The 25263-nt window shown below is 34.3% G+C and overlaps 2 protein-coding genes across 3 annotated transcripts in view; one reads left to right on the top strand and one right to left on the bottom strand.

Moving 5' to 3' along the window:
• The window catches only part of LOC145249518 (epoxide hydrolase 4-like), a 142404-nt gene that overhangs the window by 37496 nt on the left and 79645 nt on the right, over positions 1-25263 (bottom strand). Inside the window, exon 1 of one of the 2 annotated variants that reach the window (XM_080111134.1) lies at positions 740-801. The exons of the other annotated variant lie outside the window; for it this stretch is intronic. Within the exon in view, the coding sequence (XP_079967260.1) occupies positions 740-786 (47 nt within the window). The 5' untranslated portion in view covers positions 787-801. Of the gene's footprint in view, positions 1-739; positions 802-25263 lie in introns of those variants that run through there. 2 annotated transcript variants of the gene reach the window in all.
• LOC145249522 (histone H5-like) lies at positions 13853-15197 on the top strand. Its single transcript, XM_080111139.1, has one exon. It carries the CDS (start codon positions 14419-14421, stop codon positions 14965-14967), a length of 549 nt encoding a protein of 182 aa, XP_079967265.1. The 5' UTR covers positions 13853-14418; the 3' UTR covers positions 14968-15197.

The following is a 25263-nucleotide window of genomic DNA, read 5'->3' as shown; positions in this document are numbered from 1 at the left end:
ATTTACGTTAAATGTATATGCCAAACTGATCCTCCCACTCTAAATTATAAAAAATAAATTTTAAAAAAAATCTTTTTTTTCAGTTGAAATTTTCACACGTAATCGCCTAAAATAAGATCATTTTTTGAAGGGGACGATTTAGAAGAGGGCGTTAATCTATAATAATACTAATAATCGAGTAAATAAAAATAAAAAAAATCTGCAAATTACATAGAGATAAGAAACATGGGCGCTTCTACACTATTGGAACGAAATTTTGTAGCAGATAAATGGAGTTTTCAGATAAAAATCAGTGGTTTCTACTGATTTATTTTTTTATCAATTCTAATAAAATTATAATTGTAGCTTTCAAATTATACAGTCGAAATTACCTGAATATTACTGAATTATTAAAAACAAAAACAAAAACAAAAAAAACTTTAATCGTGTTAGCAGATGAAAAATTGCTACCATCTTGTTTGGATTGAAACAGAAAATTACTTCCCTTTTGACCTCTTTCCGGCGTATTACGATCGTTTTCATGAAATTCTATATATTTTTTTCTTTAATAAATAATTTTCCACCTCATCGATTTTCGTAATTTTTTGATATAATCATCTTAAAAATACGAGGAATACCTAAATACAATGTTAAATATCCAGATATGCTACAACAGAACACCGACCACTCTAATTTGTTTTTTATAGGTAATTGAGGTCGCTAACAACGAATCTGATAGTCAAACTTGGGGCAAATTTACCGTTTGCATGGCATTAACCCCTGAACCCACGGACTACTTTCCACCATTTTGCAGCTTGCGTGAGTGCTGTAAGCAACGACGGTTTCACCAAGCAAACTGCCTTCTCACATGGCGTACAAATCTTCCGCGGAAAAGTTGAAATTAGATGAAAAAGAAATAAAACAAGAAAAGAAAAGCACACCAAGTTGTGTGTATGTGGGGGATTTAATTTTTTTTTTTTTTTTTTCCAGAACATAGAATTTTCTAATTTTCAAAAATACATTTCGCGCTTTTTGGGTGGAAAATTTAAAATTAGCTGAAAAAGAAATAAAACAAAAGGAAAACACTCTAAGTTGGCGAGAGGGGGGGGGGTAATTTAATTTTTTTTTTTTTTCCTGGAACATAGAATTTTCCAATTTTCAAAAAGTAACACACCGACATTTACCAATTAGAACACCATTTAATATTTTTCGAAGATTTTACTGTTTACATTGGGGGCGCACACCCACCCCACCCACCCCCGCTCGTGCCCCCCAATGTAAACAGTAAAATCTTCGAAAAATATTAAATGGTGTTCTAATTGGTAAATGTCGGTGCGTTACTTACGGAAAAACGGTTAACTAAACTGCAGAAGCACCTATTAAGCCACATAAGTTCTATAATTGAATCCTCCTCCCGCAAAAAAAAAGAACGAAAAACATAAAAATGTTTGGTGCTTATGTTTTTGTAAACCGCATTAAAAACTACGTGAGACCCCCCCCCAAAAAAAAAGATCCCCAATTTATTGTACTTTTTCTTCAATTGTAAGTCATTAAAAAATGTCAGTCCATAATTTTTTTGATTGACGCCATGTGAGAAGGCAGTTTGCTTGGTGAAGCAAGCCGTCGTTTATGCTGCAGCGCATGCGCGTAGCGTAAACGGAAGCTGCAAAATGGTGGAAAGTAATTCGTGGGTTCAGGGGTTAATACCATGCAAACGGTAAATTTGCCCCAAGTTTGACTATCAGATTCGTTGTCAGCGACCTCAATTACCTACTGAAAATAAATTAGAGTGGTCGGTGTTCTGTTGTAGTTTATCTGGATATTTACCGCATTGTTTTTATGTGAAATTCAGTATTACGATTTCCGAAATTTCGTCCTAATAGTGTAGAAGCGCCGAAACATACACACGAGAAGTGATGACATAATTTTATTAATATGAAGTTCATATTATAAACATAAGGTTCTTCTTTCAGCCTAAAGTAAAGATCAGTTCCTTTACTTTTTTCTTTTATAATGTACTTTTTATTTTATATTTTTTAATATAGTTTGTTGTTCTAATAAAAATAAAACAAAATAAAAAAAGAAATACGTTCGTTCTGGTGTTAGCCACGGCCACCGAGATATAGCCGTGTGTTAACACGACATGCAATGACGTCACAATTCTCGCCTGAACTTCTATTTCAAAATAGAACATGTCTTTTCAATCGTTTTTTTTTTTTTTTTTTTAATCTGATAATTCGGTACACTAACGAGTAATCTGCAAAAAGTATATAGAAAAGCACACATACACGCGCATGCGCACGCCCTACATCAAAATGTAAAGTATGCAATATTTAACAAGCAGTAACAACTTTGTTCGTAACCATGGCCCTCTGTACAAAGGTCACGACGTAACTCGGTTATCTTGAAAACGTTTGCTTTTTTGCTAATTATTTTCACGATTATTTTTGTTTGATTTTCGTGGCAGTGACAAGTCATTTTAATCCACCGTGCAAATTATTATTATTTTTTTTTTTTTTTTTTTGCGTTACTTTGATATTGTTTTTTTTTTTGTTTTTTTTTCGGGACTCCAGTTGTTTAATAATTCTAGTATGAAATGTGCTATCTTGAAGATGTTTGCTCCTGAAATGACGGCCATTTTTTTTCTTTATTAAGTGTTCTAGAAAGTTTTAATTTTTTTCTTTAATTATTGCGGATTTCCTTTTTTAAAAACTTTATTTTGAAAATATTGTGAATTATTAGCGTTTTTCGGTAACTTAACCCTACTCAACTTACACTTAACCCTACTGCCCCATCCCCAACAAAAATAGATACTAGCTTGTATAAATTACTCTTTTTCTTTCTCAGAAGCGTTTTTAAGGGGAATGCTGATACCCGAATTAGGGATAGTGATAGTGCAAAAGGAGAATATATTTTGTTATTGTTTCTAGAAAAAAATATTGAAATTCTAAAAAAGAAATAATAATAAATGTGTAACAACCACAATGCCTGACCAGAATAAATTCCCGGCAGGAACATTTCAATAAACAGACTGAAACGTTCGAGAAGGCCTGTATATAAAGATTTGCCCACCAAAAATTCTTCAATTTCTCAAGAGTAGCACATGTTCAGGATAACTCCGTCAGTAGGAGACATTAAAACCCCCGTCCTGATGTTACGCGCAATGCATATGAACTTTGATTCCCATCATGGAAAGTTACCACATTGAACGAGAATTTAAAATCTTCCTTTAAACAATTTTATTTCAAACTACTGTTCTTATGATACGAACACACACGCACACACATGTATTCACTTATATGTATTTTTGGACTGTTGTTCTCAATAGCCGCATAAACCTTTAAGCTCACGTGCAGCACTATGCATAAAAAATCAGTAATTTCAGGCCTGGTGCTGTTCTCACAAAATCCCCACTTCACTAATGCTTCATTATAAACATTCCACACAAGAAAACATTTATGTTGGAACAATTTAAACTAATATTCCTAACACGTAAATAAATGTTGTTTATTTCATGTTTATACAGCGATTTTGGATTCTTTGTTGAATTGTCGTTATTTTCTGGATTTCATTTTTATTTAGGGATGTGAATTGGTGAAACCTATCCATTAATCTGCGACCCGGTTAAATTTACCTTTAATGGTCCTGTGGATACACTCCTACTTTCGACTTTGTTAAACGTAACCACGGTCCTAAAAATTAATAAATCCCGATTATAAATTGGTTATCCTGACAGATCTCACATCCTACAAGTGGTGACCCTCATGTTAGTTCGAAATCCGATGAACACTCAGATGGAATACAGATCACACATTTCAAATAACATCACTAATAAAATCATCATGCAACATCAGCGCTCCCCACAACCTACTCGCGGTTCTCATAAAATTTTACTGTAAATGTACTTATTCACACTCACAGGTATCGAAATCCATACAAGTGGATCCGTCACTCCTAATCCAACACATCATCGGTTATATCTTATTTCCGCCATCCAGATAATTTGGAAGAATTAGTGTTAGAGAGAGAGAGATGATTTTAATCATTTAATAAATAAAAAAAAACTATCATTCTTTCGTTTCCTAAATTTTCAAATTAAACTTAGAAAATAATATTTGAAAAAAGTTCAATGAAAGTTCAATTTAATAAAAATAAACAAAAATTACCATGGATGAATTCCATGCTAGCTAGACATGGTTCAACATAATTTCTTATTTAATTTGAAAACTTAGAAAACCGAATAATATTATATTTTTTTTTTATTGAATAATTAGCGTGGGGCGGGTTCGTAAAATACACTTAAATATATTTTAATTCGTGTAGATTTCGTATTTATTGTTACAGAGCCAATTTTCTACTAAATATTATATATATATATATATACACACACACACTAGCAGTTCAGCCCAGTTTTGCTCGGACCCTATGTACTGTTCATAACTTTATGTGCATAAGTATATATATATATATATATATATATATATATATATATATATATATTAGTAAAAAGTTTGACTCATGTCCGGGTAACCTACATCTAAAATGTCAAGTGTTTAGGCCCAAAATTGGCGGAGGAGTTTGGTAGAGTCTGCAAAGGTCAACTCTGTAAACTTTGACCTCCTGGCAGCCAAATTTTCGCCCAAAAACATTTTTTAAAAAAAGCTTGCTGCATGTCTGAATACCCTTTATGTAAAATTTCAAATGTTTAGATCCAAAATTGGCTGAATAGTTTGCTAGAGACCGCAAAGGTAAAATCTTTTGAACTTTGACCCCTTGGTAGCCAAATTTTTGGCCAAAAACCGATTAAAAAGCTTGCCCTATGTCTGAATATATTTTATGTAAAATTTCAAATGTTTAGACCAAAAATTGGTTGACGTAGGTTTTCAGCCCGCATTGTTAACCAACATGCACCGTCACCTTCCTGCTAGTATTCAACATATTGTATAGAACAGGTAATAACTTAAATGTGAGATTACATAACAAAAAAAAATTTTTTTTTAAACCCCAGAAATTTCTCTTCTAGAGGGGGCAGGGGCAAGATCAATTTTTGTATTGCTTCTGGAGGCACAAATATTACTCATTATTTAGCATCTTCTATTTTTTTTTTTTTTTTTTTTTTTTTAATGGCACCAAGCAACGCCGGGTAGTCCTGCTAGTTTTTAATAAATCTTTCATTCATTAATATACAAGCTAACTTATTTTTGTTTCATTTACTTATTTTATTGTTTACCGAGATAAAAGGGCTTAGGAGATGAAAGCGTCTTGCATAAACTGTATTGAACTTAAGGCTAATTTTTTACCTCAACTTTTCGATTTTAGTTTTCTCACCCTTACATTTTCATCGGATTTCATCATGCCCGACGAAAACACAAGTTGTAAAATTTGTTTTTATGGAATAAAAAAAATACTTCCAAAAATTACATAATTTTTGGAATATGGCATCTTCGTACTGTAACGAGGACGTACATCATACTAACTTTTCTGTATTTTCATTACTTTTAATTTTAATTTAATTAGGTGTGTGTTGAGCAAAAACAAAAAAATGTTGTAGTAGGTAGGCAGGTTCGAACCCGTACTGCGAAGGAGGAAAAGAAAGCGGAAAAAAAAAAAAAAAAAAAAAACGTGACGCCTTAGCCGTTGCGTCCATTGTTGAACCGGAAGTGACGTAGGTTAAAATAAGGCTAGACAATTGAAAAGAGGTGATGACTTTCGAAAATATCGGAGGAAAAAACGACCCCTTCTTGTAGAAAAGTGCCCAGTTGAGTGTGAAGGAATTAATATTTTTGGCTAATTTTTCGATATTTGTCGTCCAAAGGGTTGAGCTTCAAAATAATACCGATCTCGTGAAAATCCATCGCCTCTGGCGAAAGTTTTAGGTAGACAATACATACATACATTTAAACAGATAGGTGAGATTTATATCATAGAAGAAGTCTTCAATAAGTAGCAATAATCGGTAATCAAGATAATCAAGCTGAAAGGCCCGGCATATAAAACCAACACTAGTTCTTTGATATGACAATGGCGTGTTCAAAATGAACGCTTCTGTTTAAAACAATTGCACCTTTTCATTTTCATGTCAAAATCGTATCTTCTGAAAGGGCGATGTTTCGATCGAATATGTGAAAATTAGAAAAAACAGTCAATTATTTCCCATAGAAATACACGTTCGCAATGAGGGAGGATAGCAAAAAATTGTTCCTTCATTACAATTTAGCGAAACACGCATGCACGAGAAACGTTCTTTCTTGAATTGGTTTAAATAGGAAATAAAAATGACGTTACTTTGCTGACGCAATCGTAGAGCAGTGGTTATAGTGACAGCGTCGTTATCACATAAGCGCCGACATATCGGACATTTTTTATTTTTTTAAGCTTTAACATTTAAAACAGGGTTATTTATGCCATTTTTTTTGTTCGATTATTCTTTATTTTGCATCACGTTCGGTGTTTTTTTTTTGTTTTTTCGATTAAAAAAAAAGTTTTAACATTTTAACAGGGTTTCTTTATTTTCTCTTTTATCATTGTTTTGATTTACCCCCCCCACACACCTCACCACACCCAGTCAACACTGGGTACCCCCGCTAGTCTATTATATAAAAGACAAAATGGGTGTGCACGTTCGTGCATGTCCATGTAGGGCTTTTTTGCCGGGATTCTCAACAAGGTTTCTATTTTGGAGAACTTTCCTTATACTCCCTAGATTATAATATTTCAGATTTGCTTGTCTTTTTCGTATAAATAAAGCGAAACTGATTGAAGCAAATACGACCACCTCAGCCTTCCTGGCCGGCACGTCTTGAAGGCAATTAGCTTTGATCAATGTGGGGGAAACCCTTCATATCAGACAATTGCTATTCATTTGGACACTGCCAGAGTTCCCCCTTCTGGCGGGGGGGGGGGGGGGCTGGTTTTCCCAAACATCGTGGGCAAAGCGGAAAGCTTGACTGGCCTACATCCCGACGTTCATTTCTGCACCTGTGTAAACTCATTCATTTCTTTTTGATCAATAAATTTGAACACTTTACACTTCCACTTACAGTAAACTCTCACGTTTTCTTTCACTTTCTTTCCCGCCTTCGCGTCACAGGTTCGAGTCTGCCTGCCTACTAACAGTTTTTTTTGTCCACACTCCTACAAACACCCGGGCAATGCCGGGTACCCCTGCTAGTCCATCTATAATATAAAAGCAAAAATGTGTGTGTTTGTGTGCGCACTTTTTGTGTATGTCCGCAAAAGGCTTTTTTTCAGAGGGGAGGGCGTTCGATCGGGTCACTCCTTAAAACTTTTTATATACTGTCTAAATCATAATATCTACGAGTTAAGAATGAGGGTCGCATCTATCTTTAATTTGCCCGACTTTTACGCGCTATTTTCGAGATTTTTTTCGATCACCGCGTCTTTTTCACTTTTCAGTATAAAAAAGCGAAACTGAATCGGTATCAGCAGTTTCCGGCACATGAGCCGGGTACGTCCAGAAGCGATGGACGTTTGGTCAATGTCGGTTTCCACCGTCATATCAGACAATTGCTTTCATTTGGACACTCCCCTAATGAAAGGGGAGCTGGTTTTCCCCAACACGTTGGGAAAACAAAACCAGACAAAGTAGGGTAAAAAAACAAACTCAAAAGAACTATCCCCGCAGTAAAATTAAGTGTGGAATTAAATTCCGCACATACCTGTCAGTTTCCATTCCCTGTGGCGTCATGTGTGACCTCATTAAGCATGCACTTTTTAATTATTTTATTTCACACATTCTCACTTCTCTGCCATCATAGTGTGGCGGGAAGTCTATTAATCTCAAGGGTTCGGGTTCCAAAACCAAAACTTCTTTTGTTTTCTTTTACACCTCCAAACACCTGGGCAACACCGGGTACCCACCGCTAGTCTATAAATATAAAAGCGAAAATGTATGTATGTATGTATATGTGTTCGCTTTTTCTGTGTGTCTACAAAAGGCTTCTTTCAGAGAAGCGGTCGCTCGATTCACAATTGTTTAAAACTTTTCATATCACATATAAATCGTAATATTTCACAGTTAACAATGAAGCTCACCTGTCTATTTAATTTGCTCGATTTTGGGAAGATAAATATTCAATATTTGTCGCTCGCCGCATGTGGGGTAGTCTTTTTCCTATAACATCTTTGGGGAAAAAAAAAGCGTTCAGCAGTAAATGAAATCCTGCAGTCAAACTTGACCTAATTAACTCATTAAAACGAGCACCTGCTAAATCCAAGTAATTAAATAAATTCAAACGTGTTTTCGTAAGCATCTCGTGGTGGGGCAATGGTTAACGTCGCACTTTTTTTTTTTTCACAACTTTGCCTCAACGGTTCGGGTTCAATCCTCATACTTACTTTTTTTTGTAACCTCCCCACACACACACCTCCAAACACCCGGGCAACGCCGGGTACCCCTCGCTAGCCTAATATATAAAAGGCAAAATGTGTGTGTGTGTGTGTGTGTGTGTGTGTGTGTGTGTGTGTGTGTGTGTATGTATGTCTCACAAAAACTTTCGACAGAAGCAAAATCAGTATTGTTTTAAAGCTTCATCCTTAAGACAACAAATATAAAAAAATTGTCCCAAAATGTATTTCTTCGTCCTCAATTGAGTAATTTTCTACAAGGAGGGGTGTTTTTGTTTGCCGACATTTTAGCAAGTCGTCTTCTTTTTGATTGACTATGCTTAATTTCAACGTTCCAAACTTCTGGTCGGCCGATTGAGACATCAGCTAAGATGTCACGATTTTTAACCTTTTTTTTTTTTTTTCTCCATTGCATTACGAGTTCGAGCCTGCCTGCCTGCCTGCCTACTATCACATTTTTTTTAACACCTCTCCTCACCAAAACTGCCTATTGTTTGATCCCCCTCCTCACTATCACTTTTTTAATCCCGCCCACTTCCCCGGGGTTCCTTACTACACCCCCACACATCCGGGCGACGCGAGGTACCCCCGCTAACTATATACAGAATACAATTTTATAAAATCAACAGTAGGTTCTCTACAGTGCAATGTGCACTACAATGTATTGGGACCAAGTCACTGTGAGAATGCATGTAAAGCTTCCTCTCAGTGTACTATGATGGGCCCCAACCTAGAGCAACGGGCAATCAATCGATTTGATTGAAAAATGGGGGATTTCACCAATTTTGTTGACAATAAAAACATTTGTTGATCATCATTCATTCGTGGGCAACGTTGAGTTTTCTTGCGAGTGTTATATATTGGGATCCTACATACGTAAGTATTATGTTAACTAGTATGAATTTTGGGAGTGTTTCATTAAGTGCAAGTCACGACAACCAGAAATGAACCCAATGCAACTAGCAAGTCAGGCGATAGATGTTCAGAAGTCAGCTTCCTAGACGCACATAAGAAATGATCAAGTGTTTGAGAGCTGGAACAGTTTTCACTGAGTTCGTGTCGGAGAGGCCAAGAGGTGTCCACACAATGTAAGGATCTAAGAAGATCTACCTGAGATTGTCCTTTTTTTGAACAATTTTTATTAAAGCAAGGTAAATAAGATATTAATTTTAGTTAAATTTTATAAGGAAGAAATATTGATCTCTTCCCCTTTATGAACGGATCTCTTTCGCCAATAAACCTTTAAAATTACCAACAAGTCTCCTTGTGCCTCCATGCATGAATTTTATCTGCCTTGAGTTAACAGAAGATCACAACCATTTATAGGGTGCATTTTTGGGGTCCTTAATAATATATTAAACGGGGTTGCCAATTTATGGGAAGGGTTACTAATTTACATCCTTAAATAAAGAAATGAAAATAAAGTCAGCACTCGATAAAGAATGCGGAATCGCTAAGTATATATATATATATATATATAGAATAAATAACATTTATTTACGTGAAAGAAGTATTAAAATAAAGTCAATAATTTTCTCCACTCTTTATCTGTGCCTAAATCAAAACGTAGATTCCATGAACAAAGCTTCTTTCTTAGAAGTGCATGACTGTGGAACTCTCTTCCGTTTGCCTGTTTCCCACCTGACTACAACATGGATGTCTTCAAGTCCAACATAAACAAATTCCTGATAAACTGCCCCCTTACGTAAGACACTATAAAATCTCCATTACTTATACTACGATATTATCCCATTGATTACTATACACGCAATAACCCTTATCCCCGAGTGGCTTCGGGGCCTTGATAGATGGTGACTACCATCTAAAAAAAAAAGAAAAAAAGTGTTCCAACATAAGTGTTTTCTTGTGTTTGAACGTTTTAAATGAATCATTATTGGTGTACAGATTTTGTGTGTATGGCAAAAGGTTTGAAAGTACTAAGTTTTATAAGTGTTCTGCAGGAGGGCTGGGAGTCAATATGGCTTATTTCCTGGTGGAAACAGTCTGTAATTAATACAAGTGAATGCGTGTGTGTGCTTGTGTTGTAAGGACAGTGGTTTGGTATACAAATACATAAAAAAAAAAAGGTTTGAATTCTTGCTGGATGTGGTGAATTTCCACGATGAATATTGTAGTTCATCTGTGGCCCTTATAAAAACATGACAGGTGTTTTAACGTCTCACGAAGACAGAGCTTCCTTGAACACGTGCTGCTGCTGAGAATTTAGAAACTGCTTTAATTTTGGCAGGTAAATGCCTTTATGATGTCCGCTACCTACTTCGGCACTGATCACCGTATTTCAGCATGGTGGTGGTGGGGTGTAAACCTAGTTCCTTTGTTTTTATGTATGCATGTGGTCACATCACAACGTCATGTTCCTATGTGTTTTTAATAACGTGTAGGCGTTTTAAAGCGGTGATCACTGTGGAAATGTTCGTGCCTGTCATTTATTCCGGTCGGCCATAGCGGGTCGCTACACATTAGAGGATGATGGATGGCCACACACATGAGAGGCGACAAGAAAAAAGAGTGAAGACCAGACCACGTATGTAAAACAAAAAGACATATTGATTGTATTTCTTGATTGTTCAGGTTTAGCAAGTACATGTTTGTTCCCATGTGTGTCCCTTCATTTTTTTTGTATTATTTGGATTCTTCCAACTACTGTTCTCATCTCTGATGCAATTTGCACAACGTTTCGGTCCATGTAACCTCCAACCTTCTTCAGGTACATCTTGTCAAACTGTCTGCAAGGACCCATGATGCAGTAGTTAGAGTACTGAGAAATAATACAGTTGTAAAGGTGATTTTCTTCTGAAGGTTCAATCCTGAGTGTGAGCGACCAAAAATACAGTTGTGAATGACTAAGATGAGGGAACGAGAACATGCATTATAATGGATTTAATTTTGTAAATAATATTTTAATTTATTACTTTATTAATATAATTGGGAAAGTTAACAAATAATGTTTTAGAACGAGCATTTAGAAAAATCGGTTTTATTTTAAAACCGCAGGAAATATTTAAGCATTAAGATGTTTTTAAATTCAATTTATGACATTATATAATCAATTCTTTATGCTGCAATATTTTAAGTTATAAATTTAAAAGTCCTTGTGCGAAAGAGCAGGACACAAAATGTTTTAAATAATAAAATAAAGACTTTCGCTGGCGAGGACTACTATTGACCGTAACCAGTTATACAGTCCTTTTGAAATTTTCATTATTTTTCTCGTTATGTACTGAATATTTGTTAATGAAACCTATATGAAATATGTTCCTTATTAAATTTTAAAGATTTTCTATTCTGAAAGAAGTTTTTAAAAAATTTAATCTAAAAAAGTTATTTTAAAGTTTTTGTTTAAAAAAATTCAGATTTTCTCATTATTCAGACCTGTATTACAAAGAGGGGGTTGCAAATGAGTTGTGGTGTGAGGAGAAATACAAACTGAAACAGAGAATATTCAGACCTGTAATAATACAAAGTGGGGGTTGCAAGAAATACAAACTGAAATAGGAGTTTTAAAATATAATTTTAAAGATTAGATACAAGTTAGAAAAGCATTTCATCCTAGGCATGAAAATTGTTAAACAAAATGTTTTTACTGTAGGCTTTAAAAATAAAGGTACAAGATTTAATTTGAAATTTATTTATCTTCAAAGTGCACTTTTATAAATTTTACAAAGTAAGGTATAAAAATTTAATTTAAATTGAATCAAAAAATTACCTTGGATTTATTTTATGTAATGTACATTTTGTTGCAATTTAAAAACATTATCTTTCATCAGCAATTAATGTACATAAAATAAATCCAAGGTAATTTTTTGATTCAATTTAAATTAAATTTTTATAACTTACTTTGTAAAATTTATAAAAATGCACTTTGAAGATAAATAAATTTCAAATTGAATCTTGTACCTTTATTTTTAAAGCCTATCATAAAAACATTTTAACAATTTTCATGCCTTGGATGAAATGCTTTTCTAACTTGTTATATTTTTACTAGAATATATCATCTTTTACTTTTCGATATTAAGTTTCATGCTCGCATTTTTCTATTGTAATGTATGTATATATTGACACTTTTTCGTAACTGTGGATTGTAAAACAACCCTTTTATTTGTCTCATCCAGAGGACACCGGTTCTTCCGTATGGCAGAGATTAAAGTGTATTATCTGAGCTGTGTTCGTCAAAACCAAAAATGGAAATCCGGGTTTGTATTACTGTACACATAAATTCGAAAAAGTTGTCAAAAAACAAATATATAACAAATAAATGTTATCAAAGGCAAGATAAGTTACTTTTCTACCTAACTAGATATATTTTTCGTGTTTTTATTCAATGTAACATGTTTATTCAGCTCGAAAAGCATACAGTGTTTACCGATGTATTGGAAAATTCAAAATGGCGCCCGACACTCTCTTTAACACAGTAAGTTCAGGAAAAGATGTTATAAATAATAAACTAGACAAAATCCTGTTAGAAATTCGCTCTTTATATGTTACCGTGACATAAGTTGACATATATTCGGTGTTTTTTTAATAGTATTTTGTCTAGTTTATTATTTATAACACCTTTTCCCAAACTTACCATGTTAAAGAGAGTGTCAGGCGCCATTTTGAATTTTCCAATACATCGGTAAACACGGCATGTTTTTCGAGCTGAATAAACATGTTACATTGAATAAAAACAAAAAAAAATGTATCCAGTTTGGTAGAAAAGTAACTTATCTTGCCTTTGATAATATTTATGTTATATATTTGTTTGTTTTTTTGACAACTTTTTCGAATCTATGTGTACAGTAATACAAACCCGGAAATCCTTCTTGACGGGGGCAATTTTCATTTGTCCTTTTCTCCGAAATTTTTTTTTTTTTAATCGAATAATTTAGGTTGAACCAAAAATGAAAGTTGTTTGTTGTATTAGTCTCCAACAACAACAATAATAAAACGATTTTATTTTTTGCCTTAAAGACGCATTTTATACGTTTCAAAAGATCAAATAAAAGCTGTAAATCTCCCAAATTAAAATTGAAAGAAATAAACAAAACGAGTCGAAAAAATAAATGAAAACTAAACTTGACAGCTTTTTTTTCCACATTCTTTCCTCTGGTCGAAGTGTTTTTTTGTTTTTTTAAACGGTAACACTAATGGGCGGCCTTTTAAGGTTTAGAATATTCAATAAACTATATTTATTCAATACAAAAGCATAACAATAAAATCGTATGCTTTTCTCAATAAAAGTGTGTGTTTTAAAGAACTTGTATTTATTTCATATGAATGAAGTTGAATGATTCCTTAAGTCTCTTTGTATGGGCAAACTGATTTCGGTAAACAGTTGGCCGTAATAGAATTAAAGAAACAGAATTTTCAAAAGATAAATAAAAATTAAATATTATTTTATCTCCAACGAAAATAAATGATCTACAAATATGTAAATTGGTTTGGAATGATCGATGACGTTTTTAGAAAGAACTTTTAAGAATATATTTTCTATCGTCTAACATGTAAGCGAGAAAAATGGCGGTGCTGAAAAAGAAACTGTGTTTGTTATTGTAATCGGACCGCGTATAACTGGCGTATATGAAAATGTCAGAAGCTGATTTTCCTCCAAATTGTCGATATACGATTATAATTTAATTTGATGAAGAAAAAATACGAAAATAGTTGATGCATTTAATTATTTTTAAGATTGAATGAAGGCCACTCCGATTTCGACGAATCGAAATGGCGTCATATTATTTGAAATAAATAATCAAAGAAAAGACATGGGAGTATAATTGCTTTTAAAGATTGTAGGCGAATGTGTCGGGATTGATGTAAAATGGTTAAGTAAATGTTTTTTAGAATTAGCAGCACTTTATTGAGTGATAAATGTGTGAAGAAGAAACACATATGACGTTGAACAGCTGCCATTTTGTTGTACGGGTGTCTGTTTTGTTGTATGTCTACAACTACGTCCGCGCATTGTGTATAAATTGAGAGGATGGGCGCGCACAGTTTAGTTATCTTCAAACTTCTAAACGCTCCACGTGTTGTGTTACTCCGCATTTCTAAGCTCTCATCACTATAATGGCTGATACTGAAGCTGCTCCAGCCCCTGCTAAGGTGGCAAAAGCGAAAAAGCCCTCAAAACCAAAGAAACCCGCTTCTCATCCATCTTACCAACAAATGATCACGGCAGCAATCACCTCTTTGAAAGAAAAGAAAGGATCTTCTCGCCAGGCAATCGCAAAATACATCGTTAAAAACTACAAAGTTAACGATGACAAAGTAGCCGGTGCCCAACTGAAACTTGCCCTGAAGAGAGCTGTTGTGAGTGGTGTGTTGAAACAATCCAAGGGAACCGGAGCTTCAGGTTCTTTCAGATTGGGAGAAAAGAAATCTGAAAAGAAAACCAAGAAACCCGCCAAGAAAACTGTAAAGAAAGCGAAATCTCCGAAGAAAGTCAAGGCGACCACCAAGAAAAGTCCGAAGAAAGTTAAGGCGAAAAAACCGAAAGTCGCCAAACCAAAACCCGCTAAAAAGGCAAAACCCCAAAAGAAAGCAAAAAAACCCGCCGCCAAAAAAATTGCAAAAGTAAAAAAGCCTAAAGGAGCAGCAAAAAAATCCAAAAAGTAAAAAAAAAAAAAAAAAATGGACAGAACGATAAAATTACTTCATAAAAAAAAAAAATTATTTATATAAAAGACTTGTAAATATTTTTCATTTATTGAACTCGCATTTTTTTTTCCATTGACTTCACGTTAAAACTTAGACGAATTAAGAACTTTAATTCCCGTCTTTAAAAGCAATATCATCTGTAAATATTTCATCCTTCATCTCGACATAAAATAAAATTTTAAAAATAATTTTTATCTTTTTGTCTTCATTTCTGCATGTTTGTCTCCATCCGTTTATTTGCAGTTTGTACTTATTTCATGTGTATATTTTTGCGCGCTTAGCATTTTGCCTTCCGGCTGAGTCCTGTACTTTACATACCTTTACCTCGATGCTTTGATTTGTTTTGATGTCAGAAAATCGATTTTTTTTTTTTTTTTTTTTTTTTTTTTACGGTAAGTAATTTGGCTTTTTTTATTTTGGTAAGACACTATGAAGATGGGGTAATTTCCAAAAATAGCGTTAGGGCTTACAACATGGCCGCCAGAAGAGTCAACAAAAAAACTGCGAATAAAATATATAACAGAATACTACGTCTGTTTTTACTAATTCGCTGTCACGGTGTTTGTATAATAATACCCAATCGTTTAAAACATAATAGGGTACTGGTCGCGGTAAGAGTTCCCTGCCGAACACCCTCAAAAAACAATGATTTCTCCCGCGCAGCCGCAAAGGACATGTTTTAGTTGCCATAGTCACAACACTTTTTATCGACATTGTTTTACTGTTTATGAATATTGAAATAAGACATTACTACACATTTATTAATAATATCTCACTTTTAATCACTTTTATCGACTTTTTAAAACTTTTTTTTTACTCTTTTTAAATGACAACGTTAATGTTTATGAATATTGAAATAAAACATTACTACACATTTATTAATATCTTTTTTTTTCTTTACTGTTTATGTGTCAATTTTATCGACTTTTTCTTTTCTTATATTGAATATTGAAATAAAAGACATTACTACACATTTATTAATATCTTTTTTTTTTTTTTTTTTTTTTTTTTTTTTACTGTTAGTGTCACTTTTATCGACTTTTTCTTTTATGAAACTTATCGGCGGTTCTTGCACTTATGATCCGCGCTATATTTTAAAAAGTCATTCTTCACACGGGGAGGGTGTTTTGTACCTATTCTCTACTTTAACCTTACAATGGAATAAAAAAAACATTAAACTTTAAGCTTAGAAATACGATTTAAAATATAGCGCGGATCAAAGTGCACTAGCACCCATTTTCTTATTAATAAATGTTTAGTAATTATTTTTCTTTTAATATTCATAAACAGTAAAAACGTCATCATTTAAAAAGAAAATGCTATTTAAAAAAGAAAATAACATTGATTAAACGTAAGTAAATTTATTATTCTATCATCATTTTGTGGTAAGTAAATTTCAAGAACCGCCGATAAGTTTCATAAAAGAAAAAGTCGATAAAAGTGACACAAACAGTAAAACAGTAAAAAAAAAAAAAAAAAAGATATTAATAAATGTGTAGTAATGTTTTTTCAATATTCATAAACATTAACGTTGTCATTTAAAAAGAGTAAAAAAAGTCGATAAAAGTGAGATATTAATAAATGTGTAGTAATGTCTTATTTCAATATTCATAAACAGTAAAACAATGTCGATAAAAAGTGTTGTTACTATGGCAACTAAAACATGTCCTTTGCGGCTGCGCGGGAGAAATCATTGTTTTTTGAGGGTGTTCGGCAGGGAACTCTTACCGCGACCAGTACCCATAATAGAAGTATTATTTTTTAAAAACAATGTTTACAAAATGTCTACGCGCGTTCGTAGACATTTTGTAAACATTGTTTTTAAAAAATAATACTTCTATTATGTTTTAAACGACTGTAATAGTTTATTTTGGAAGTATATTTCATAAAGAAAATTGACAACCCACTTTAAAAACAGAAATTACGAGTTTTATATATTTTATTCGCAGTTTTTTGTTGACTCTTCTGGCGGCCATGTTGTAAGCCCTAACGGTATTTTTGGAGATTACCCTGTTTTATTTACTCCTCTCGTGCATTATCTTCACGGATAACTGATCCACAACTTTTTTTTCTTCACGCACGTGTTTGTTTTGCTAATTTATGCTACACTTTATTGCCGAAATTGGAAACGCCATTTTATTTCACGCACCTGCTCTCCAAATTTAGAGAGAACATATGGCCGAAGCATGAAATAACAACAAAAAAATTTCCGGAAAGAACTATGAAAAGTAAAAGAACATATCCGTAATTGTTTAATTAATAAATGTTTCGATTTAATTAATGAGAACGGGAAAGTTTTTCATGAAACTTTTTTTTTTTTTTAACAGGAAATGAAATGACAAATGGTTTAAACTGGGCGAGCGCCATTTGAAAACAAAACAAAAACTTTTATTGCATAAAAATTCAAAATATAATTAGAAAAACATTTATTGGAAAGTTTGCGTAAAAAAAAATGTGGGTAACCCAAAAATGTTTAATGAAACAATTTGGTAATGAAAGCAACATTTATGAATTTTTTTTCTTCCGAACAGATAATTTTAAACAACTTTGAAAAGTCCAACAGATTAACTTAAATGATTTTTGGGTTTGTATTACTGTACACATGTTGTCAAAAAATGAATATATAAATAAATGTTATCAAATGCAAGATAAGTTACTTTTCTATCCAACTGGATATATTTTCGTGTTTATATTCAATGTAACATGTTTATTCAGTTCGAAAAACATGCAGTGTTCACCGATTGGAAGATTCAAAATGGCGCCCGACTTTCTCTTTAACACGGTAAGTTTGGGAAAAGGTGTTATAAATAATAAACTAGACAAAATACTATTAAAAAAAAAAAACACCGAATATATGTCAACCTATGTCACGGTAACATGTATTGAGCAAGTTTTCAACAGTATTTTGTCTAGTTTTATATTTATAGCACCTTTTCCCAAACTTACCGTGTTAAAGAGAGTCGGTGCCATCTTGAATTTTCCAATATATCGGTAAACACAGTATGTTTTTCGAGCTGAATAAACATGTTAAATTAAATAAAAACACCGAAAACATATCCAGTTAGGTAGAAAAGTAACTTATCTTGCCTTTGATAACATTTACTGGGTTTGTATTACTGTACACATAGATTCGAAAAAGTTGTCAAATAACAAATAAATGTTATCAAAGGCAAGATAAGTTACTTTTCTACCAAACTGGATATATTTTTTGTGTTTTTATTCAATGTAACATATTTATTCAGCTCGAAAAACAGTGTTTACCGATGTATTGGAAAATTCAAGATGGCGTCTGATTCTCTCTTTAACACGGTAAGTTAGGGAAAAGGTGTTATAAATAAAAAAAAAAACTATACAAAATACTATTAAAAACCCGCCGAATGTCACGGTAACATATATTGAGCGAGTTGGTAAATATCCAGATACGCTACTACAGAACACCGACCACTCTTAATTTGTTTTTTTTTTATAGGTAATTGAGGTCGCTGACAACGAATCTGATAGTCAAACTTGGGGCAAATTTACCATTTGCACGGTATTTACCCCTGAACCCACGAATTACTTTCCACCATTTTGCAGCTTCCGTTTACTCTCTTAAACACGGTAAGTTCGGGAAAAGGTGTTATAAATAATAAACTAGACAAAATACTGTTAGAAATTCGCTCAATATATATTACCGTAACATAGGTTGACATTCGGTGTTTTTTTTTTTTTTAATAGTATTTTGTCTAGTTTATTATTTATAACACCTTTTCCCGAACTTACCGTGTTAAAGACTGTCGGCCGGCCGCCATTTTGAATTTTCCAATACATCGGTAAACACTGCATGTTTTTCGAGCTGAATAAATATGTTACATTGAATAAAAACGTAAAAAATATATCCACTTAGGTAGAAAAGTAACTTATCTTGCCTTTGATAACATTTATTTATTATATTTCGTTTACGCTACGCGCGGGCATGAACAAAGGCTGTTAAATGTGCACTCGTGTACCAAACTGCTTTGTCAGTGTAGTATTGGCGAAAAATTAAATTTCAAAAAAAAAAAAAAAAAAAAGTAGTTTTCCAAATGTTAAACCATTCTATGTTATCACTGATGGCCATTTTGCACGCGCACATATCGTCGACCATACTTGCGCGTACAAAATGGCCACCCGTGATAACAGAATTACATGGTTTAACATTTGAAAAACTTATTTTTCGTCTAATTTTAATTTTTCGCCAATACTACACTGTGACAAGGCAGTTTGGTTCGCGAGTGCACATTTAACAGCCCTTTTTATACCCGCGCGTAGCGTAAACGAAGGCTAGGCTGTAAAATGGAAAATAGTCCCTGAGTTAAGGATTGGTACCGTACAAACGGTAAATTTGCGACGGAAACGGTTACTATATTCTTTTAAAAGCACACCACACTGAAAACTACAAAAAAAATTTTTCTATATGAATGTGATTTTTTAATTTCCTCGTGTCTATTGAAAAATAAAAACAAAAAATGTCGAAAAACCTTTTAGCCAATAAGCACTCGGGGGTCCAGAAAGTTGGTGCTCATTTAAGTTAAATTTACATGAAAAAGTAATTTCTTTTCATTATGAAAGCTATTTTTGGTATTATTTTACTTTAAGGCCCGTCTCACGTCCGTATATAATATTTTTTTGTAGATTTCGGGGTGTAAAAAAACCATTTCCGTTGCAAAAAAAAAAATTTTTCATGATCTGAAGAAATTACTTTTTCGAAAATTGGGTGATCACTTCTCCATGTAAATTTAACTTCAAATGAGCACCCACTTTCTGGCCACCTGAGAGGGAGGGTGCATTTTGTGTTTATTGGTTAAAAGTTTTTTTTGTTTGATTTCTTTTGCATGTAATTCTATGCTTATCACGGGTGGCTATTTTGTACACGCAGGCGCGTGCACATGGCCTAGGCGCGCGCCTGCGCGTACAAAATGGCCACCTGTGATAACCGAATTATATGGTTTAATATTTGGAAAACTACTCGTTTTTCGTCTAATTTTAATTTTTCGCAGTACTACACTGACAAGGCAGTTTAACACCCTTTGTTTATGCTCATGCGTAGCGTAAACGAAGGCTAGGCTGTGAAATTGCGCTTGCACGTACAAAAATGGCCAGCTATGATAACGGCATTACATGGCTTCATATTTGGAAAACTACTTATTTTTCGTCTAATCTAAAATTTTCGCCAATACACCGTGACAAGGCAGTTTGGTACGCGAGTTCACATTTAACAGCCTTTTTTATGCTCGTGCGTAGTGTAAACGATGTGAGAAATTGCTTTCCTACACTCAAATTCCTCCTTGCAGAAGCAAATGAATTCCACAAACAAAAGCCATACCTTTTAACCTCAAAATTTATTCACAAGTAACAGCAATGAAAGTTCTTCGGTTCTGGTAAGTCCTTTTGCAAAACGATGGCCCGATTTGGCAAATCGGCGATTTGCCCCCATAACATGGAGCCTTTAGTATGAATTTCTATTGTTGGAATGTTAGTTCATTGTTCCTTTGGAAGGATCCATAAATGTACATGGTAGATTCGGCTGGAATGTTGGCGCCTATAATTAGGCATATGTGAGACACGACGGTCTCTAGATGAATTGTTCGCACCTATTCTTAAGAACAACCGCGGAACGAACATTATTTTCACTTCCAGTAATTAATTTGATTATTTTCCCAAGATTCCGAAATTGTCTGGTTTTGTTGGGAGTACTTATTAAGACTCCCATCTCTCCAACAGGTAACGTGGGGGCACTATTGCTCCCGATTTTTGCATAGACTTATACGATTGAATTTTTCAACAAATTATTCCTCATTTCGAGGGAATGTAATAAGGCAGTCCTATTTGGAGAGTCAGGACATAATTCAACATAATTATTAATAAGCAAATGAGGTTGATATCCTGTTTGAAGAAAATAATTTGGAGTTAAAATACTAAAATTTTTGTCGGCAGAAGCAATATAAGTGAGAGGTCTGTCATTTATTGCCTTGTGCACCTCAGAAAGTGAAGTCAGAAATTCAAAATAATCTAACTTTCTTCTGCCCAAGTTTCCTCAAACATTGTTTGACAGTTTTAATTAGTATCTCCTAGGCTCCCACCTGCCAGGCAGAGTAAAGGGGAATTGTTCAATGGACGATGTGTATGGATTTAAATTGTTCCTTCAACTCATCCGATTCGAGCATGTTCGCTAACAATATTCCGGACGCAACAAAAGATTTCGCATTATCAGCATATACATGCATAGGGATACCAAATAAATTGGTAAACCTAACAAGAGCCAACATAAAAGAGCGGGTGCTCATATCCGGCAATAATTCCAAGTGAATTGCACACAAACTCCTGCATGTAAAGAGTAATATGTACATTTTAACTTCTACCCCTCCAACTTTAATAGAAAATTGACCAGTGAAATCCACACTGATTTTTTGAATGACCTGCCTTACAAGGCAGAGCATTTTTTTTTTTTTTTTATATACGGTGCAAGTATGCATGAAGGCTTTTACGGCTTGTCTCCCCTGAGGGATCCAAACCCCAGACAGCCTCAACTTACTGAGGGTTGAATTAACCCCCATGTGGCAACAGTTAAGATGAGCTTCCTTAATCGCCAGTTTTGTTAAATAGTGATTTTTTTCCCAACAAAAGGGGAAACTTGACCTCGAAGGTCAGAATATCAGAATTCTGTATCCTACCTCTGGTTCTAATTAACCCATCTTTATCAATGTTAAGGGGCCCCAGAGCACCCAAAATCTGAGGGGCTACCTTGAGGGCTAAAAACATAGCGAATAATTCCAAAGTGGGAAGTGACTTCCCTTTAATTGGGGTCACTCTGGCCTTTGTGAACAGAGAACAATTCGCCCCCTGTTTCGCATACAGGGTGAATCCGTACGCGTTTTTTGACGCGCCACAGAAACAAATAAATTCGACAGACTGATTTTCTGACAATACACGCTTGGGAAATACAAACTTCCAAGTCATTTAGATCCTTGGCATGGGTTTGCCACAGTTTATCGAGCTCTTCGGTATTTGCTCATCCCACGACAATGGGTATAAGCATAGATAAAGGGTTGTACACTCCTGATATTTGCAAAAGAATCCCCCGTTTGGTATTGACCTCAGGGTCCACTAAAGTGGAAGTAGAATTGCAGGATCGCAAATCGAAGCCTGCCTCTAACAATCTACTACGAACATTGTTATAAATAGCAAGGAGGGACTCTCCGTCAACTGGTAGTAACAAGATTATCCACATAAAAATTGTTGGAAATCGCATGTGATGCTGCATCTTTGCATATTTTTCCGCATGGAATTTCCAAATGATGTTCCGAATGAAGGGGCTAGCATTGAACCCAAATATAATTGTTTTGTACCTGTAAGTACATAATTCGTCACCTTTTTTAAGGAAAAAACAAAATCTGTTTTTATCCTCTTCCAATTTAAGGTGAATTTGTAAAAAGGCCTTCCTTATATCACCTAGGACATATTCGTTTTTCCTGAATCGCAGCAATAAATCCAATAATTTAGCAGATAAGTTCACGCCCATGTAGGCAGCGTCATTAATTAAACGTCTTAATGTTTCAGGGAGCAGTTAAATACGGGACAAATTTTTGTTGTCACTCCAGTTTCCTCCTTAATAACGGATCTATGAGGAACCCAAATATAGTCTTCATAATTCCCAGGCGGGACAAAAAACTGCTCCACTAGTCCACATTCCTCAAGTACTTGGAGGTACACATACATTCCCTTCCTTTCTAAGGACTGCCACAGTGCCACCCTCTCCATTACCTTTGAGGAAGTCACGAAGTTACTTTTTACCAGTGGGATCCTATCATGATGCCACGGTAAGTTTACGTAATATTTCCACTCCTCCCATACGATGGAGCTTTTAAACTATCTTTTCCTTATCCACGGCCGATAACTTCTTCATCAATTCCTAAGGAGTTGAGACTGAGCAACGTCTCTACCCCTCGTTCAACTGCAGATTCGAAGAAAGCCTTCAATCCGTCCTCTTAAGAGAGTGTCGGATTTAGCACAGAATTGATCGAATAGCTGTTGCATTGAGGGAGGGATTTCACACAATTAAAGGGAGGTAACTCTACCTTATTCGAATCTTTATTAAAAAAATGTCGGCTCTCGTCAAAAGGAATTATGAAATTTCCATGTCGCCATGTGTTTCCATTAAGACACTCAACTAGTATGAGATTATCTAACTTGCTCAGAAGGTCCAAACCAATAATCCCTTTAATGAGAGTTCCGTTAAAATTTTTATAATCGGGACAGACCCGGAAACCTTCTTGAGACAAGTTATTGACAACTTTATTGAAATTATCCACTTCGAATTTTAAATTTAAATCTTTGGAAAATAATGCTGCAAATTTTATAAAGATATTGTACTCCTGCAATCTAAAGGAGTCACTGCCAATCAACGTGTTCACCGCCATATCAACCTTCTTGTGGTTTGTTTTATCAGAACACAATTTAAAGAGAATTTCCCGGGCAAAAAACGAACGTTGACTCCCAGTATCAATCAAACCGAAGAGATAGATTGGTCGTCCATTTGCTTTCATTGATATTCTAAGGACAGGAAAAATACTGTTCTGTGCTCCAGAATATGTAATTCGGCCCACAGACTTATTTCCTTTAGGACACATGACACTAAAATGGGGTTTCAACCCACAGATTGTACCTGTGTAAGGAAATCCCTTACTTCCACGACAAACTGCATCTGAGTGTTCACCCAGACACTAAGTACATAATTTTAACTGTTTAGCCCTTCAGCATTTCGCCTCAAAGGAAGAAAATTTACTACAGTTCTTAATCGAATGATCTGTAGCTTCACACAGCTTACATAATAAAGTGGCCCTCACCTCACGTGGGGAAGAAAATGCCATATTGGATTAGGTGATGAAGGCGCCAATTTCGAGCGGACCGACTAATAAATATTCCATAATTTCAAACACATGGGACATAATATTATTCAAAAAAGGGAATCTTTCACCACTTCTCATCAATTCTCTTCTTATAACAATAACATTAGGACATTTAGCAAATAATATGTGGGCTATCAATGCCCCTGAGGTTCCACCCTCAGCAAAAAAAAAAAAAAAAAAAAAAAAAATCAGTCCCATAGGACTTGTCAAGTTCAGTCAAATCTCTTAACTTTTTCGAGAAACGACTTCAAAATTTTAAAATCCGTTATAAGAGACGGAGGAGGAATAATTTCCTCAAAAACTCCGTTTTTAATCAAATCCGGGTTTAAATATTTTTCCCTTAACAATTTTAGGGCTACATCATAATTATCTGATGTTACTTCTAGACTAGAGATTATCTCAAATGCATCCCCACCTAGTTTTGATTTCAGCACTCACAGTCTGTCAGCTTTATTTAAACTATCTGTGCAAAATTCGAATTTGTTCAGAACGAAAATTTATCTATGGACATGCCGGAAAACCTCGGGCAGAACAATTGCATTTTTACAGGCATAAGCGTCGAAGCTTGCATAACTTGAGGTGCATCTAATTTTAATTTTAACGTAAGCAATTTTTCTTCGATTTCTGAAGAAAACCCTTCCAAAACCTTGCAAATCTGCAATTTCTCTTCTGGAGTCTTGATTAGAATGAGGTCTATCAGATCATCCAGATTTTTTAACCAACCTCTAATTACTACTTCTCGGGACCTGAAAAAATCTGGAGAAGGGTCGTTAATTTCCAACCACTTTACTATAGTATTAATGCGAAACAGTTTGGCCTGACATTTAGTTCTGTTAGGGCCATATTTCGTGCCTGAAGAACAATTAATAAAATAATATAATTATCTGCAAAAATTAAGGTGGCAAAAACCGCCAGTATTATTCCAAAAGGGAATTATGAATCACAAATTAACATGCTAACAAAATGGCTGCCAGCGATTAAGCCAAATTAGGACAAAGCCCTAACGAATATAATCGAGTTACAGATTTATAACCAAATTCGAAATTTCCAAGCTACCAATGATGCCTAACAAGTGGGGTTTAAACCCTTTCCTGTCCCCCTAAAGATTTTTTTTTTTAATTTCAATTCACATTATCATTTGAAAACTGACAACAGCATCACAAATAATATATTAACATGGCATCACAATTACAATCAACATTAGCAATTTCAATTTAAACATGCTAACGAAATGGCTATCAACAATTAATCTCAATTTAAATTAATCAATGATTTCAAATCAAATTACATGTGCAATAAACACATTCAAAGTGTGACTTTTGCAATT

This window comes from Euprymna scolopes, chromosome 28 (genome assembly GCF_053919585.1).
Source record: "Euprymna scolopes isolate OS-2025 chromosome 28, ASM5391958v1, whole genome shotgun sequence".
In the NCBI taxonomy this organism is placed as follows: domain Eukaryota; kingdom Metazoa; phylum Mollusca; class Cephalopoda; order Sepiida; family Sepiolidae; genus Euprymna; species Euprymna scolopes.
This window is presented reverse-complemented; position numbering and strand designations above follow the sequence as displayed.